The sequence below is a fragment of the Corvus brachyrhynchos genome, unplaced genomic scaffold (assembly GCF_000691975.1).
Source record: "Corvus brachyrhynchos isolate BGI_N302 unplaced genomic scaffold, ASM69197v1 scaffold10, whole genome shotgun sequence".
NCBI classification, from domain to species: Eukaryota; Metazoa; Chordata; class Aves; order Passeriformes; family Corvidae; genus Corvus; species Corvus brachyrhynchos.
This window is the reverse complement of record NW_008236180.1, coordinates 3,315,922-3,334,132: the sequence shown is the minus strand read 5'-3', so window position 1 is coordinate 3,334,132 and position 18,211 is coordinate 3,315,922. Positions and strand designations below refer to the sequence as shown.

Sequence of the window (18,211 nt, the reverse complement as noted above, 5' to 3'; positions counted from 1 at the left end):
GGCCCATGGACCCGCCCGGGCCCGGCCGCTGTCCCCACGCCCCGGGGATCCCCCGGAAAGGACAGGGGAGGGGCGTCTGGGGAAGGCTGAGCTGGGCGCGTCCTGCCGTGAGAGGGATGAGGGGTGTCTCGGTGTTCCCCATGCTTGTGGCATCCCAAAAAAGCTCGAGTGTTTGTGTGGTCCAAACCGTGCTAGAATGAGCCCTGCACAAAGAGAAGGTGCTCTTTTGAGGGGTAGTCCCGGGAATGCGGGGGGCTGTGGGTCCCGGTGAGGCTGTGAGTCCCCTGCCCTCCTCCTCCCAACGTGACTATGGGTGTTGAGCCCATGTCCCCAAAACCAGCACCCCCAGCCCAGCTAAGAGCCTGCCCTGGACTCTCCTGTCCCCATCACCCCTTAGTGCCACCCCACCCTACCACCATCCCTCAGGACCACAGCAAACTGCCCTTGGAGCACCCCAACCCTTCCTTGGGCAAGGAGAGGACGTCATTCCCATCCATCCATCCATCCATCCATCCATCCATCCATCCATCCCACTGAAGCCAACTCCTCTGAGCCCACAGTTGCTCAAATTCCCGACAATTGCAAAGACCACAGCACCACCAGCAGCTCGAATGACAAATTTATTTGTGGATTCACCTCCACCTGCAAACCGAAGCGTTCAATGGGCTAATGCTAATCCTCGTGCTCCCCGTGCGGGATCTGAGTGGGTCCGACATGGGGAGCGCGAGTCCGTGCTCAGTGGCCAAGTGAACCCCTCCGGAACCTCCGGTTCTCCCCCCACCTCCATCCCAGCTTGGCCCCTGCAGGGAGCACGGCCCCACACATAAATACGGACAGACAAGATAACAAAAATAGCATTAATAGTATTCACAAATGAATTAAAAACTACTCATATATGTACAGCAGAGCACGGGCAGTATGTACATGGACAAGCTGTGGACAGCTGTGTCTGCCCGCGGTGGGCTCCGAAGGATGAGGGCGTTTATTCTGGAAGCTAATTTCAGCTCAAAGGCCGGAGGTTCCCTGCTCCGGCAGCAGCAAGAGCAGCGTGGGGATGAGGGGGGAGGGAAGCCAGACACCTCAGTCACTGCATGCACCCGTCACAGCCACGCATGGGGACTGCCTGCGCTATGGGACTGGAAACATGTGGGACAGCACCAGAGAGGCTAACAGCTCCTGCTGCCCCCAAAGAGGCTCTCCAGAGGTGGAGATGGCTCTCAGCCACTGCCAGCCCTCACTCCCATCTCCCCTGGGCTTGGTGCCCAGCTCATCCCATGAATCGGCTGCTCCCTGGGCTTTGCCATCCCTGTGAAGGTGCTTCCTCTGACCCTTCCAATCCCCAGCTCTGGACTCCTGGACACCACAGCCCCAGCTCTCTGCAAAGCCCCTTGTGCCAGGGACAAGCACTCTCCCCCTCTCCTGCCTCCTTCCTTTGCCACCCAGAGAAGCAGGCTGGGAAGGGATGAGCACTGTCCCACAGCCATCTACATTTGGAGAGAGGAGGAGGAAGAGGACAAAGAACCCTTCAAACCACGCACAGCCCTGGGCCTGGCACACCATCCTCATCTGGGATGGGCCGCAGCTCCCACCAGCTCATTATCTGTGGAGAAGGGAATTCATGTGAGGCTGACCAAGGGCAGAGCTCCTCATCCCTGGCCTCTGCCTCTTCCTTCTGCTCCCCCTGCTGCAGGGACGAACTCTGACTGGAGAAAGCAAGGACAGGATAGTGATGCTGCAGGGAAGCTCCATCCCATCGGGCAGCCTGCCTCTTCCTGGTGCCTGAGCATGCCAGAGACGGGGGCACGGAGCCTGGCCCTTGCTCTGGCTGGGGAACTTTATATTAGTGACACATCTACACACACGCACGCACTCACACATGCAAAAATAAGTCTGTTTATTCTCTTCCAAATCATTTGGAGAACCCTGCAGGGCTGGAACACCTTCTAGCCTGTGCCCTCCCCAGCTGCCTGGATCTCCCCAGCGCTGGGAGCTGGTGGCTGAAGTGCTGCATTGGCCTCAGCGCCTTTAAAACACAACGGAACAGTAAATAAGACGGGCTACAATAAAAGGAGCTGGCGGCACGAGGGAGAAAACTCCATGGAGCAGGGTGCTCGGCCGGGATGGAGGGGCTGCCCCCCTGCGCCGGTGATGGTGCTCGGGAGCGGAGTGTAGTGGATGTGGCGGTGAAGGCGCAGCCGTCCTGGCTGCGGGGGGCTCGACGGCGGCTCACTTGCGGCTCAGCAGGGATCCCAGCAGAAGCACTCCGGCCACCGTCGCCCCGGTCAGGAGCCATTTGTTGAAGGTCTCCTGGCCTTTTCTCACCTCGGCAGCAGCATCGTTGCCATAGAGGACCACAAAGTGCTCCTGTGGAAAGAGGAGAGTGGTGAGCAGAGGGGTGGGAGCGGAGCATGGAGGGAAAGGGCTGGCAGGAAAGCGGTGGTGGGGACCGGGCAGGTGACGGATGCCTTGTGCTTCCTCGCTCTGAATCATGCACAGAGGGCAAGTGGGGAAGCACAGTCATGAGAGAAGAGGATGCCAGAAAGGATTTGTGAGGAGAACACCATGAGGGCAGGGCAGGGGATGCATCACGTGCTCTTGGCTCTCTAAAATTAGCATCCAAGTGTGATAGAAATCATTGCAGTGGGAACCCACCGGGCTCCATTCCCTGGCCGAGGCCTGTGGAAGCAGCAGCAGGGCTGGTGCCCACGGCTGCAGGAGCCCACACCGTGCATCCCCCCAGTGATTTTGTGTCCACAGCGGAGCCTCCCATGTCCCACTCCCACGTCCTGGCCCTCACAGGCTACTTCACAACACGAGCTGGATTTCACGAATCCCTGTGGTGAAGGCAGACACTGGGTTGTCAAGCTCAAGCCTTCCCAGGGATTCAGGAGAGCAGGCCAAGCACGAGGCTTGGCCAGGAATGCAGTCACTCCGGCTCAGCTCGTCCGAGCCGGCTGCTTCCAGCCCTTCATCTCCAGCAGCAGCAGGAGCTGGGAAGACCTCAGCCCATTGTAAGGAGAGCTGTTGGGGTCCCTAAGCCGCACACAGCAGGGCAGGAGGGCTCCCTGGGCAGGCAGCAGGGAAACACATGGCCCAGGATCTCTCAGGTTTATCAGGGCTGAGCAGGAGCTGCAGGGCTGGACAGAGAGGAAGCTGCGAGCTCCAGGCTCAGGGATCACCAGCAGCTCGGCGTCAGCAGGGCCTTGATGCTGTCGCACCTTGAGCCCATCTTCCAAGTAAGATCCCCTGTTCCCTGATAAGTGAATGCAGTTCCAGTAACCCGGCTGCTCTGGGAAAGGAGAGATAAGCCCGGCTGACGCTGTGCTCGTGTCATGCCTCACCGCAGCCTTTGCGCAGGAAGGGGGAGCATCCCTGCCTGCCTGCTCTGCCTGCACGCTGCCTCCCACACCTGCCCACAGCCTGCAGCCGCACGACTACGGCGCTTTGGTGCCCAGGTCATGGCTGGCATCCAGGTGCCTCTCATTCATGGAACATGGTGCCAAGTCTCCCAGCTCCCACCAAACAGCTCCAGCATGGTCACAGCTTGTGGGGCACCCCCTCACCTTGCCACACACCTGTGCCCAAGCTCACAAACAGCTTTTCACAGCAGGGTGTGCAGCAGACCTGCATGCTTACTCCCAGGGAGCTGGGCTGTGTCCCTCTCCATGGCCACAGGCCTCCCCACCACAGGGGATCTGGTCCTTGATGAACTGTGCACCTCAGCACCCACTTCTGCCAGCAAAGCTCTTCTCCATCTCCCACCAGCCACCTCCCCAGCTGCCTTCCACACCCCGTGACCATGAGGAGGAGGTACTCATAGACTCAAGGGCAGAGTGTTGGGACACAGGGACTTTGCTAACTCACCCTGGGGCACGTCACTACTTCCTCCTCACTTAGAGTCCTCTTCAGGGATATGACAGTCATCCCCATGGCTCCCACTACCTACACAGAGTGGCAGAAGGCAGCTCGCTTCCCATCATGCTTGCCAGCTGGCATGGGATCTGTGGAGGTGTTGTACTGTGTCCTGGTCCTGCAGGAATGGGCAGGAAGGAGCTCACATGTCCAGGGAGGAAAGTGAAGGCTGCTGCCTGCTGCTAGCCTACTCACGCAGGAACAGCCAGTGATGTGCTGCAGGAGAGGGACAGGAGGAGAGCCCAAACCCAAGAAGGGGATATTTTAAATTCTACAGGTACAGGAAATCCCTCTGTGATAGCTGGTGATGAGAATGGAGCTGTGACAGGGCATGGCAGTGGCAGCAAACTGATAGCAGGCTGGCAGGGATGGAGGGCAGAGGGAACTGGGGCAGAAGGCACAGCCTTGTCCAAAAAACACCACCCCTACAACATCTGTGTATGGGAAGACTTAGGCTGGATGTTAGAAGAAGGTTCTTCACCCAGAGGCTGGTTGGGCATTGGAACCAGCTCCCCAGGGCAGTGGTCATGGCACCAAGCCTGAACCAGAGTTCAGGGAGTGTTTGGACCATGCTCTCAGGCACATGGTGGAATTGCTGGGCTGTCCTGTGCAGGGCCATGAGTTGGATTTGATTAACCTTGTGTGTCCCTTCCAACTCTGCATATGTTTTGATCTCTCAGTGCCAGGGCCCTTGCTCCAGGGATGGTCCTTCTCTTGGACAACGTGTCCCAGCCACTCGTTCACAGCACCTGATGCTGCAGAGCACTCACCTGAAGGAAGGCGACTGCACCCTCGTGATGTATTCCCCAGAAAATCTGCTTTCCTCACGGATTCAGTAGGACCTGCCCCACTGAGAGTCCCACACATCTCCACAGGCTCCTCCTGAATCAGGGCAGGGACGTCCCCACTGTGCCCAGGAAGGCTGCAGTGGTGGACAGGGCTACACACATACCCTGCCTCTCCATGGGGCAGGCACCAGGAGAGGGCCCCGCAGGCAGGGCAGGGAGCCAAGGAGGGCTGGCAGCCGGTTCTCCACGCTGCTTTTTCCATGGCATGTGCTGATGAGCTTGGGGAAAGGCAGTTCCAGGAAGCCCTTGCTTCCAAGAAAAGGAAGTGTTTGCTGAAGGAGATAAATGGTGCACGGTGAACGCAGAGCTATCGGGTGCTACAGGCGGAGAGGAGCACAGCCAGAGCCCAGCACAGGCAGGGAGGGGACATCAGCCCTTCTCCTTTCCTTTGGAAGGGAGCAGCAGCTGCTGGAGCCACAGCTGGGGGCTGTAGGGGACTCAAGGAGAGCGCCTTGCCCTTCTCCGGGAAAATCACCCTAAGAGCTGTGATAGCTCAGCCCCTGCACAACTTCAATCCCAGATGTGTCTCCTGGGAACCAGATCCCAGACCAGAGGGAGTGGGAAAACAGGCAGGAGCGTCCTCCCTGCCCATGCTGGGGGTGGGTTGAAGGTTAGGGAAAGGCAGCTTGCTCTGTTCCCACACCATCCCAGGCCTCGGCTGCTCTGCACCTGAAGCCCAGCACTTCCAGGACTGATCCTGACCTCTCTGGCCTGGTGTTTGGATATCAGGCTTGCCCAGACACGTCCAGATATTTCTGGCCTCCCCCAGTCACCTTTATCTGAGAGGAAATATTTGGAATTCCTGAGTTGATCACAAGGACTGTGGTAGCAACAGCACGTCAGTGTCTCAACCCTCAACCCGTGGGCCTCTTCCACCAGAGAGGACAGGCTGTTCCATCAGAACACTCGTCACATCCCCTTCCCCACGCCGGGTGACTGACACGTCCGAGAGGAGGATGCTCTGGAGCAGGACATGAGGAAGCAGAGATCTTATTCCTATGCAAGAGGCAATCCCCTGCCTTTGCTTCTCCTCCCCAGAGCTGGGGAAGGAATCCACATTTTCTTGCTGGAGCCTAAATGACCACTTGCTGGAGGAGATGGGGCAGGGGGGTTCTTCCCTCCTGCTGCACATGCTACTTGCAGGAGGCAGAAGGACCTGCAGAGTCAGGCTCCACCACCCCACAGAGCTGGGGCAGGGAGGCTCTGCAGTTCCAAAAGTTCTCTGGACACTCACAGAGCCTCCAACTGCAACCCAGCACTGTGGGGGATGCAGCAACCATTCAAACACTGCCCAGTGCCCACACACAAACCCATGGCAAAAAGGCAAGAGGAACGGGTCTGACCTAAAGTGTTTTGTCCCAGGTGGGAGAGCAGACTAAAGAAGCACGACACCTGGCTGAGATGCTACTCATATCCTGGCATGGGAAAGTGAACACCTAAAATTTGAGGCTCTCATTTGTTTGGTTCGTTTCATTCACCAGTGCTGCCTGCACGGGAAGGAGAACAGTTGCTGGATCCCATTCAGGGTCAGCAGAGCAGGTTCCTCTTTCAAGATAAGCCCCAGCACTTGGGGAAAGAGGATTCGGTGACACTGAGCCATGGGGGCAGGTGAAGGAAGCAGATGTGGGCAATAAACTTCCATCTGGCCTCTGGTGAGGCAGGAGAGTGGAGAGGGGAGGGCTCTGGCAGTTTGGGGCTCAAAGCCTGCCCTGCACAAGGGGGTAAAGGGTATGGAGGTCACCGAGATACCAGGACAAAGCTTTGAAAACCAGCAAAGAAAAGCCAGGCTCTACTGGGAATATTCAGGTGAACTGGTGGCACTTGGTCAAACTTCAACACAGAGACTGGGACGCCAGAAGGAGCTTCGGAGCTTCCCCACGGCTCCGATACCCAGGGAGCCCAGTGAGACAGACACCCCCAGCACCCACCTCAGCATACACAACAGCCTTTCCAACCCAAGGATCCTCATGTATTTTATCAAAAATTAGCTGGTTCCCCAAAACCTCCCGTGGGATAAGTCAGCATTGTTCCCAGATGGATCAACAGTGGTACGGGGAGGTTAAGTGCCTTTCCTAGAGCTGTGTGCGAGCCAGCAGCATGAGCCACAGCATCTGACTTCCAACCCAGGCATTCTCATCACGAGGCAATGTTTCCCTTGAAAACAAGGCTGTTTCTGTTTTACCTTCACCGTAAGTACAGCTGTGTTCCTGCTCAGAGGTCTAACAGCAACCGCCGGCCAGGAGCAGAGTCATCTGGATGACCAGACATTTGTTAATGAGATGCTGGGAACAGTTTTGTGCTGAGCAGCAAGACAAGGAGGGGAAAAAGAAAGGCAGCAGCTCAGCACAGACCACAACAAAGCCCTGCATCGACAGCAACCTGCTCCCAGAGCCCCTTTGGGCTGCCAGCTCACCACATGGGGCTGGCATATGTGAACCTGGAGGTGAAGCACAGGGGGGAAAACGCAGCTGAGAGCTTTAAGAATAAAAGAAAACATAAGTATTCCCAAAGGCTGCCACTGGCAACATGTAAACACAGCTCTGTGGGTCCCTTTGTGATATGAATGGAAGAGACATCCTGGATGTTCTCCCTCTGTCCTGCTCCCCCTGATGCTGTATCCATGTGTGGCCCCCACCACTCCCAGCTCTGAAAGGAGGGCAGCAGGGACAGAGCGTGACTGCACAGGTCACAGGACTGCCTGCAGTGCTGGGCAGTGGAGGTCAAGGTGAGCACCTGACTCAGGAGCATGGCAAGGGAACCTGCCATCCAAGGTAGGTCTGACCTTCCCCGTAGAAACACAGATCCTACAATGGTTAGAGGGGACCTTAAAGATCATCTAGTTCCAATCCCCCTTCCATGGGCAGAGAAGATCTGCAGCTTCACCCCACTGGTCCCTACCAGCAATCCCAAGCAGGCTCAGAATGGGGTGGGGAAGGGGTTCTGGGACACAGAGAGAGGAAGGGGCTCTGGGGACAGCAGCTGCAGGTGCAAATACTCCAGAGACTCAGCTCTAACTGTTATGCAAATGGTGACCTCCAGGGAAGCAGCTGCTGATCTCCATGACAATGGCAGGGAAAGCCCCCCCCCCACTGCCTCTCCTGCCTTTCCTGCCCTTGGAGCTGGTGCTTCGGTGTTGTGGGCCCTGGGGTGCTGTCCCTGCCCAAGTCCCGGGGCATTCATTGAAACCTGCGTCTTGGAAGGAGGCACCCAAAAATTCAAAAGGCTCAATTAAACAAGAACGTCCCCTCTTCTTCCTCTTCTCACTCGAGCTTTGCTGTGGGGCTCCAGCCTAGCCCAGGCCAGAGCTAGCTCTTTTCTAACCAGAAACAAACCCTCACTAGCACATTCCAGCCCTAATCCTTGCCGAGGCAGCCTCCTGTCAAACTGGTTTCATCACCGGCTCCAGGGAACCTGCAATAACCCCACACCATTCAGCACAATTTCAGCGTTTTCCAAATACATGAAAGAGGCTATGGTGACAGCTGTAACCCCCGTCCCTGCCCCGGGAGACTGCTGTGCACAGCACGAGATGGAGAGCAGGGAATTGCGCTCTCCGTTCCAGAAATCTGCTGAAACATTCATGTGTATTAAAGCCGGAGACGATGTGAATGACTAATCCACTTGCATCCATCTTTCATCAGTGTTCCTCCCAGAGCTAACTGGGGTGAGGGCTCCCGAAGGTGCCGCAGCTCCGGCCGGCACCAGGCCCGCTCAGCAGGGCAGGAGAGGCTGGCAGGAGACATGACTCTGGTACAAAGGCACAGCGAAGAACACATTGGCTGAGCCGGATCCACTCAAGAGATTAGCACCTGCTGGGAATGGGATTGTTTTCCAAAGGGCATTAAGTGGAATAGTCCGAGGAAAGACGGTCTCTCTGATGCTTCTCCCCACCGGACAGATGGTGTCTGAGCCCCGCAGCAGAGCAGCCTTTGTGCGAGGGGCACGCTCGGGGGGCAGGGAAGGCTCCTGCTTTCATGTCCTGGTTATCTGCCGCCTGTGGGGCTGGGGAGCAGAGGGCTGTGGCCAGCTCGCTGTGCCGGACAGAGCACCTCAGCAGGGCCACCCGCACCCAGAGAACAGAGCTCAATTTTCACCTTGTCATTGCTCTTCCTGGACGTCAGAGCTCCTGTGCAATCGTGCCCTTGTGTAACCGTGGGGAAACCTGTGCCGGAGAGATGTGCCATGCTCACGTGTGCCCGGCTGCTGAGCCACGTTCCCTCCTGCCAGGGGGTGAGTGGGCGATGCTGACAGCTCTTCCCGGTCCTCACCCGCACCCCAAGCCTCACCAAACACACCCCACAGGGAATGTTGGCGTTACCAGGACTCAAGGGAGCCAGGCTGGGTGCAGGGATGGTCCTCAGAGGAGACAGATCCTGGAGAAGAACTGCTCGTTCTCCTGCCTCAGCCACTTGTCCACCAGCATCCTGGAGGAGCGACGGCCAAGCTTTACCACTTCCCACTTCAGCCCCGGCACCTCACGAGGCTGCTGTAATTCTTACATGCCACTTGAATGAAAAAGGGGAAAGGGTGGAGGTGCAGGAAGAGGAGGAAGATGTGCTCATTCTGTTTTCACTTCCTGTTAGTTCCATGAAATTTCAAATGATTCAAGCCACAAAGTCCCTTTTAGCAAAATCCTTGCTGACTTGAGGGCAGGAAGCACAGTAGGCAGCTGATGCAGCAAACACAAGAGAGAGCGATGCAGCATGAGAAGGAGACTTTGTGCTCTGCCCTGGGCTCCTCCATGCATGTTGTTGCATGAAATAATCACTGGCTGGTGCAGTGGAAGCTTCTAAATGAGGTCAGTTGCTCTATTAAAAGACATTAGCTCTCCAGCAAGTTTAATACACTGGTGAGCCATACAAGTACAGGATGGAGGCACTTGCAACACTCCATGATGGCTGATTTACAGGTAGCAACACCTCATTTTCTCCATATGTAAGTCATATGTCACCCAGGCACTACCCAGGGCCACATACACGCCCAGCACCCACATCCCAGCCCAAACCCTGAGCCAGCTCACCACGAGTCACACACACAGGCAGTAATGCCACGTACTGCCACCAGACATGCTCCCTGCACAACACTGGTAGTGTTCAGCCTCAATGGTGGCACAAACCAGAGAGATGGGCAAATTGGACTGGTATCGTTCAGAGAAGCAACGCAGACAGCTGTCCTGCTCCACCTGATCATGGTACTAGCTCCATGCAAACCAAACCAGCTCCATGCCAGCCAGCCTAGACCTCTTCTCTGAGCTTCCCAAAGAGCCCTTCATCCTCCAGCAGAGAAGAAAACCCTTCCATGCTCCTTCAGGAAGCAGACAGTTCCAGCAGCTCCCTTTCAAATCCTACCCCAAGAGCCAGGTCACTGCACAGCTCTTGCCCACAGGTTCCTTGCACACACACTCCAGCTCCAGCTCCTGCTCCAAGCCCTGCCTGGTGCCAGCTTGTCAGGTTTTGGAGTATTTGATTTCAGTCTTAAGAGCACCTGTCTGGCAGCGGTACAGGCAGGGAGAACCTGCCTGTTCTTTGTTCTTGGCCAGGCAGAGCACAGAGCAGGACACCTGCCTCAGTTTCCCTCTGAGCTCAGGTGCAGGGCTGTGAGCCGGGGAGCTCTGGGTCCATCCTAGATCAGGAACGGGGGCTGAAAGGCTGAGCCTAGCCCTACTCCCACCGGAGGCTCCTCATCTCCAGGGCTCATCTCCCCAAGCAGGATACTACTGCCAGGAGCTAGCTACTAATTGGATCTACTTAAATCAGCAGCTACGTCTGCAGACACAGCTGAAACACAAGCTTGAGCAGGAAGGAGGATAATGCAATAAATTCAAACAGCTCTCCCCAAGGGAATCGCACAACCCCCTGAAACTTCCCTCTTTGCAGATACAGCCCATTACCCTTCCCTGGGCACACTGTGCCAGTGCAGAGGCAAGCAGCGGTCGAAAAAGTAACCAGCCCAAAGCCCCCTGAAACACCAAGCTCCCCCAGCTTCCTGCTCCCAGCAGCAGAGGAAAGGCAGACCAGTTACAGCACAACATTCAAACAGTCCCTGTAGCCACGGGAGCCTCTCTGGTTAACGCTCTGAATCCCGCTCCTCCCTCCCTCCCTCGCTACCCCGGAGGCAGGCAGCAGCGCTGAGTGCACTGGGTTTCCCATTAAAGAGATCCTGAGAGACAGCACTGGGCTGGTACACGTGAGCACGTGTCCGAGAGAAGACACGGGCGGCTGGAGAGATGCTGGCTGCACGAAGCTGCAGCGGGCGTTCCCGCCTGCAGGCAGTCCTTCCCAGCACTGCTCAGTCCTCCGATTCTTTTTTTGCTAACTAAATTAAACATGAGGATAAAATAAGCAAAATACCTAAAAATAAAAAATAAACCGAGCATTTCTACAGCACAACTAGGTCACAGCTCCCCAACATGCGAGTCGTGGCAGCCTCGGCTCAGCCCCTTGAGCCTCCCGGGTTCAAAACTGACATCTCTCTTAAAAGGCTGCTCCCGAAACCCACACCTGCTCCCCGGTAAGCCCAGCTGGAGCCATCTGCTAACGGCTCTGCCTCCCGGCAGCCCTCGGCACCCTCGTTCCGCTGGGCTGTTCTGCTGTGGCAGAGTAACCCTTCTCCCCACCTGACCATGACGGGTGCCAGCCCGTGCCCTGAGCCTGCCCCACTGCCCCCCTCCATGGGTGCACTGTGGGGGAAGCTCTCCCACCCCTCTGGAATGCATGTTCCCTAACTTGAGCTCTTGGCATCTCAAGGATGATTAGGAGCAGGACTTCAGAGAGATCTTTTGCACCAAGAACCCCTCTGCACATCCTTCCAGGTGAGGAGCAGGGAGGAGGAAGTTTCGCTGTCCAAGGTCAGGGCAGTAAAGCAAGGAGTGCCCTGGCACTGAGGGACTCCGCTTCCCTTTCATGCCTCCACTCTGTTCGTTAATCTTTAGTGGCTCAGAACAATAGTGTTTAAGGGCAACATCCCTCCCTTGTGGGAGGGTGGAGGAGGAGGGGGGGGGGGGGGGGTGGCCCCCCCCCCTGCCACTGCAAGGCAGAGCCACCCGCAGTGAATACCTACGCTCTGAATCAGCAGGTAGGTCAACATCCCAGCTGCTCTTGGGGTCCCGAGAGGAAACAGAGCAGCTGCCCCCAGCCCCCTATCTGCTCCCACGGCAGAAGCCACCATTAATCCCTCGCCTCTCGGTTCACTAGGTCCGCAACACTTCTGCAACTGATATCCATCCCTTCCCTTCCCCCAGCTCCTCCTGGGAATACTCCGGCTTTACAGCTAGTGGGGAAAGAGCTGCTAGAGAAATACTCCTTGTAACATCAAGATGGGACTGTGCTTACAGCCATCAGCTGCTTGGTAAAAACCAAAGGAAACCAAACCTTCTCAGCTTCAGCAAAGATCTTAGAGCACCACACCACCATTCAGCTGCACCCGGTGTGTGCCGCAGGCGTGTCACTGCTCCCGGGGGTAAACCACGTACACAAACCATACCGGAGCTCCACGGAAATCAGGCACAGCAGCCCAGACACGTACAGAAAGCTGCAGCTTCCACTGGGGAAAAGAGAGCTCCCACCCACCCCTTCTGTTGCGCTGGGACACCCCACTGCTGCTGAAACAGGGAGAGACCTTGGGCAGCACTCCAGGGACCGGGCTCCAGTGTTAGAGAGGAGCAGGATGAGCAGGCGGAATGACATTACTGAGAGCAGCTGTGAACACAGAGCAGCAAGAAACAGTTTGTTAATTATTTCACAAGTCTTTTTTTAAATGACACTCAGCTCTTCGGATTAAAGAGCCTCAGAGTGCTTTACGAATCAGAGTTGCCAGTGGCTCCCCTGGGAGCGAAGGAAACGCTATCCCTTTCGCTCAAAGACCCCGGGGTTAAGTGGGCTGCTCTGAGCCACAGCCAGCCACGGGCAGGAGCTTGGCTTTCCAGGCGCCTGCTGTAATCACAGATCTAAGGAACATAATCAAACTGCACCACACACCGAGAGGCAGCAAGGAAAACAGGCAGGGCCCCAAAGAAGGAGAATGAGTAAAGGGGGTAAAGAGCAAAACTCTGAAATCAGCCTCTGGATCGCTCTTGGTCTAGCTGCAGGCATGCTGCTGCGGGCCGGGCAGGAAGCTGCAGTGGAAGTCATTCCAATGGCATTTCCTGGAGAGCACTGCAGAAAAGCCTCCCAGGTCGAAGGCTGGATGAGGAGCTGCCAGGGATCTGCACACCGAGCCCAGATCTCCGGCCATCAGCGAGGATACAGCTACCTGGGCTAGTTGCTCCAGGTACGACAGCCTGAGCCAGGACACTGCTGCCAGCTCCCACAGCCAGGGAGGAACACTCAGGACTGTGAAGGGACACTGGGGACCCCACTGGCCAGAGGACAGTAATTTTTTCACCCCAAGCAGTTGATGATAGTGGGGCCATCGTCTCAACTGCAAGGGATCAAGGCTGTAAAATAATTACAGAGGACAAAGTGCAAAGCAATAGTCCAGCTGAGCTCCACAGACCAGGTTGCTCAAAGCCCCATCCAACCTGACCATGAGCACTTCCAGGGATGGGGCAGCCATAGCTTCTCTGGGCAACCTGTGCCAGTATCTCACAAACCTCATAGGGCAAAGAATCTTCCTAATATCCACTATAACTCTGCCCTCTGTCAGTGGGGAGGACTTCCCCCTTGTTCTGTCACTCCATGCCCTTGTCCAAAGTCCCCTTCCAGCTCTGCTGGAGCCTCTTTAGGCACTGGCAGTCTCCAGACTGAACAACCCCAACTCTCTCAGCCATAGGATGAGATGGAGCCTCATAGATGAAGCCATAGGACTCATCTTCAAGAGTGCAAAGCGTGGCCTTGGCTATGCTCAGACTCTTCCACTGAGTCAGTTCTTCTGCACACTGGCCACCACGTGGAACAGATGGCTGTGATCTCGAACAGGATCAGAAGTGCCGGGGCAACCCCAAAACCCAACCTGCAACACTCAGAAGGGCAGAACTCTGGCAAACAACACTCCCAGGAAATGTGGTAGTGGCAGGGACAGTTTGTGCAGGATACCTGGGACACAAGGCGCAAGGCCAAAATGCATTTCCAAAGAGCTGAGAATCAAAGTCTAGCTCCCAATCTGAAAGCATTGAGGAGCCTGGAGCCAGAGCACAGGACGAAATCCCAGCTGTGTGCTGTCATATGACACAGGCTGAGTCATTTCCTACCATTCAGAAAAAAAATCAGAAAGATAAAAATGAGCTTGCTATATTGACATCTTCAAAGGGTTTTCCCCAAAGAGAATCATAAGCTTCCAGTCCACTGCAGGGTGACACAACACATGTCCCAGCACACCAAGTCCTGTGTGGCCAGGGTCAGCTGAGAACCCAGGAAGCACTGAGCCATCGCAGGAAATCGTTCATTCTCCACCAGCCTAGCCCAGTTTGTTGGGATTCACATGTGACAGACTGGTGCTAAAGATGCCATTTGCTTTCAGTCCTAGCCTGACACAGTCCCTTCATGTTGGTCCCCACCATATGCCCCACAAATCTCTTGACTCTACATCCACAGATCTAACTCCAAGCCGATCCAGAAAACCTTCCTTAAATCCCACTCTGAATGTAGATTTAGCCTTGAAGGAAAAGCTGTCATGCACTGGAGGGTCACAGCCAGGCAGGATCTACTGCTCACTTTCCTTTCTCAAACAGATTAAGCACGGTCAGTACATCTCTGCCTGCCAGGCTCTCTCCCGTTCACCCTGCGCTTCCCCCTCCTTCCTTCCCATTCACCAGATTTCTCTCTCCATGACTCCCAATTCCCACTGGCATCACCATTTGAACTTCACAGCTAGTGGGACGTGGTCTTGGTCAAAGCAACTGCCCCAGGAAAGCCTCCTTTTTGGATGTGACAGTTTGCCAAGACTCTCTTCTGGCTGATTATTAAACGTTCCCCTTGGGTTGTTCTTGTTTGTTTGTTTTCCCAGTGCCAGATTGCAGAGAGGAGGGCAAACCAAGGCAGAGCCAGTAAATGTGACAAAACACTCCTATGTTAACGTTATGGAGCAAGATTTACCATTTCCCCTTGCCTCAAAACATGATTTCTCAAGAGAACTGCTACAGCCCAGCACACAGCAGCCTCCAAAGGCACCTGCAGCTCATGGCCCTCCGATGCTGCCTTTGTTCCACTGGTGGGGAATGAAACAGAGCTTCCTACACAACTGGGCTATGCAGCACTTGTGATGGGGCCATGCTCCTTCCCTCTTTCAGAGGGGCTTTCCAGGAAGAGAAGTGCTGCAGTGCTCCAAAACACAAACCACCTGGGCCTTGCCAGGCAGACCTGCCGGAACTTGCATCCCTCTCACCAGGACCTGCCTGCTGCACCTCTCGGGAGTGCTTTGTTTGAATGGGACAGGCTCTAACAGCTCCAGTGCACCAGACTCCATGTGCAAACACGGCGGCAGGAGAGGGATGGCTCCATCACAGCCAGGGCAGGGTGGCACTCCTCTTGCAGGGAGAGCTGGCAGCAGGCCAGCACCTTTCTCCCTGCAGCTGGAATTGCTCGAGAGAGATGGAAAGTGAAGCATCCCCATGCATGCCCCACACGCGAGGCACTCCGGAGCTCTTATGGCCTCTGTCCCTTGGCATGGAGTGGCATGGCTGCCTCCAAGAAGGGACATGATGAAAGCTGAGAGTGGAGGAAAGCTACAGCCAAGATGTCAAATGAGCACTCAGGGTTTGCAACAGGCTGGCAGTAGCAACACTGCCCAGTGCTGGATTTTTGGTGGTTGGTGGTGTGGATTCCCCACACTCCAGCCTTCGCCACTCTGCCTGGCTCCCATTCAGCTCCCAGCATAGCCCAGGCAGCAGCACAGCCTGGGCAGGGAAGTTAAAAGCCTGGTTCAAGGTTAGAACAAGAGAGCAAGGCGGTCCCCTGAGTGGGAAACGGCGATTTTCAAAGCAAGAGCTGGTGGGCGGGTCAGATAGAGAGGAGTCCTGACCCTTCCGCAATCTGTTGAACAAATACTTGTTCCAAACAATTAATTTAGAGACAGACACAAAAAAATTGAAGAGTCTGGATCATGATGGTTGGGGGTGGGGAACAGAGGGAGGAGGTATTTCATTCCCCACAAGCAGGGACCAGTGATTTTCCACCAGTGATTTAATCTAAATCCCCCAGAGAGTTCATTTACAAAAAATCAGATTGCATTATCGCCTAGGTCTCCAGGATACAGCCCAATCCGTCACTAACAGCAACAGCCACACTAGCTTGAAAACCTCAGTTTGATCACTCAATTCCAAGACTAATCTGTGGCTCTAAAAGCCAAAGGCAGAGGGAGGGGAAAGGAACTCTGCATTTGGCCAGGGTTATCTGCAGGACGAGAGAGCTAATGGGCCACAATGCAGCCAGATGAAATGGCCAGCGGATCCCGGGTTATTAATTGAAACCAAGCTCCTCTCCTTGCCTGAGCAGCCCCACCCAGGCAGTGCCCCAGGGCGGCCACATTCCTGGAATTCCTGCACCGTTCCTGAAATCAGCTCCCTCCCCCCGGGTGCACCAGCTCCCCTTCTTCTCCGGGGTCCCCAGCATTGCTGGTCAGGCACAGGGAGCTGGGGAGAGCCTCTCCTCTGCCAGGAGAGTGCAGAGCACAATGCTGGGCTCAAAGGCTCCTGTCCCCTTCCCAAAATGCTGGGCTCTGCCGATGGACTGTGAGCTGAAGGGAGCTGAGAGGCCTCAGCTCCCAGGAAGGAGGCAATTCCCCACTGCTTAGATGTCAATGCCTGACAGCATGAACTCTTTCCAGTGGGAATCGGTAAAGGTTACACCAGCAGGGAATCACTAAGATGCAGAAGCCAAATGAAAACTCAGACATCTGTAGGTCATATACCTCCCGCCGGCAGTCCCAGGCTGCACTGCACAGCCGGACCCGGCATTTCAAGAATGCTTCCTGAAGAAATGCTTATTCATGTTAATACCTCACCACTGAGAGCTCCCAGGGTTTGCTGCTGGGGCAGCTGGGAGCACTGCTCCCTGCCAAAGGAAAAGCAGCTGCAGGCTGAGCAGCTCCCCAGCACAGAGGTTGCCTCCACCTCGGCCCTGGCTTCCACCACACCAGCTCAGACAGCCCCAGAAGCCCACCCAACCACCGGGATCTGCTGTGGGATTCACTTCACCATAAGCAAGGCAAGTGCTGTTTCCAGAATGAAGAAGTAGCTGTTACCTCTGCAAACCACCAGCCAGCCCACAACACCACCACCTTGGGAGAGGAGGAAGCTCCACTCCCTGCTGTTAATGACACGGGGAACATGCCCCACAGACAGGGCTCTGCTTGAAGAACAAGCTTGGATGACATTAGATTTCCAAAGGCTCTTGGAAAAGCAGGTCTTTTACATAACATCCAGGGAGAGGGAGAAAAAGCAGGGATGGAGAAAGACATATCTGAGCACAAACTGTTTGTGTCAACACGGTGGGCTGACACTCTTGGGACAGAGTGTTAAGAACGCAGAAGGCAAGACCGCACACCCCTTTATCCTCCCTGCAAGGTGTAGGACAAGCTCTAGCACAAACATTGCAGGGAGCTGTGCTCCGGTTTGACCGGCCCCACTGCCAGCCTGGAGCGAGGGAGGGCATGGGCAGCCACCCCCACCACAGAGAGGTGTTCTTACCCATCCGCCATTCTCCTGGATCCAGGGATCTAAGTGGTCGGTCAAGTACGTGGTCATCCAAGACACAATGCGTTTCACCAATACCCGCATCTCCTTGACAACGCTCTCCACGCACAAGGCTCCTCCGAAGGAGAAGAAAGCCACAATACGGCCCCAGTTCACTCCATCGCGGAACAGTTCGTTCACTACCTGCTCAAAGCTCTGATACGCTGTGCTGGGAGTGATGTGGAGCTGGGAAGTGAGGTCGCTGAACGCCCGCCGATACCTCAGCTCAAACTCATCCCCCGCCTCTCTCAGCGCCTGCCTCACATCGGGTGCTCGACGGATCTCACGGACTTCGAGGCTGCTCTGGTGCACGGTGGCACCATTCACTATGTGGCTGGTGGGTGCATGCCAGGAAGGGCTCCCATTGAGGACGCCGTCCATCTCGTCCTCCTCCCCTGCAAAGTCAGTCTTGTTCTCATCTTCCTCCTCCAGCTGACTCCAGCTGTATCCTTTCTGTGAGAGCTTGTAGGAAACAAAGTCAATCACTAACTCCCGGTTACTGCTGTACATTTTCACACCTGGGAGACCCTCAATGAGTCCATGGTCCGGAGCACAAGCAGATCAGCACTTAGCAGGTCCCGACTCCACTCCTCTTCCTCACGACCGATGGAAGCATCTGACCTTAGCACAGAGGAGGAGAGAGGCACCGAAACGGTTAATGCCACAGCTCTTAGATGCACCCGCGCCATTACCACCGATAGCTTATCGTTATACTGAGATCACCCCGCAGCTCTACGCCGAGGCTCAGGGCCACCAGATTGAAGCCGCACGGAGGACCGACCCC

The 18,211-nt window shown here is 55.7% G+C and overlaps 1 protein-coding gene across 1 annotated transcript; it reads right to left on the bottom strand.

Moving 5' to 3' along the window:
• Window positions 1-607: 607 nt before the first annotated feature.
• Window positions 608-18,194, bottom strand: BCL2L1 (BCL2 like 1). The gene is made up of 2 exons (XM_008634215.2): window positions 17,383-18,194; window positions 608-2,364 (listed from the first exon to the last, which is right to left on the bottom strand). The coding sequence occupies exons 1-2, from the start codon at window positions 17,935-17,937 to the stop codon at window positions 2,227-2,229; spliced, it is 693 nt and encodes a 230-aa protein (XP_008632437.1). The 5' UTR covers window positions 17,938-18,194; the 3' UTR covers window positions 608-2,226.
• Between the last annotated feature and the right edge of the window lie 17 nt (window positions 18,195-18,211).

Excerpts from the sequence above, each read along its gene's own strand:
- BCL2L1 (XM_008634215.2), bottom strand. The coding sequence starts at position 17,937 with ATGTACAGCAGTAACCGGGAGTTAGTGATTGACTTTGTTTCCTACAAG. Across the intron at positions 2,365-17,382 it reads TCCAGGAGAATGGCGGATGG|GAGCACTTTGTGGTCCTCTA; the intron begins GTAAGAACACCT and ends CTCTTTCCACAG.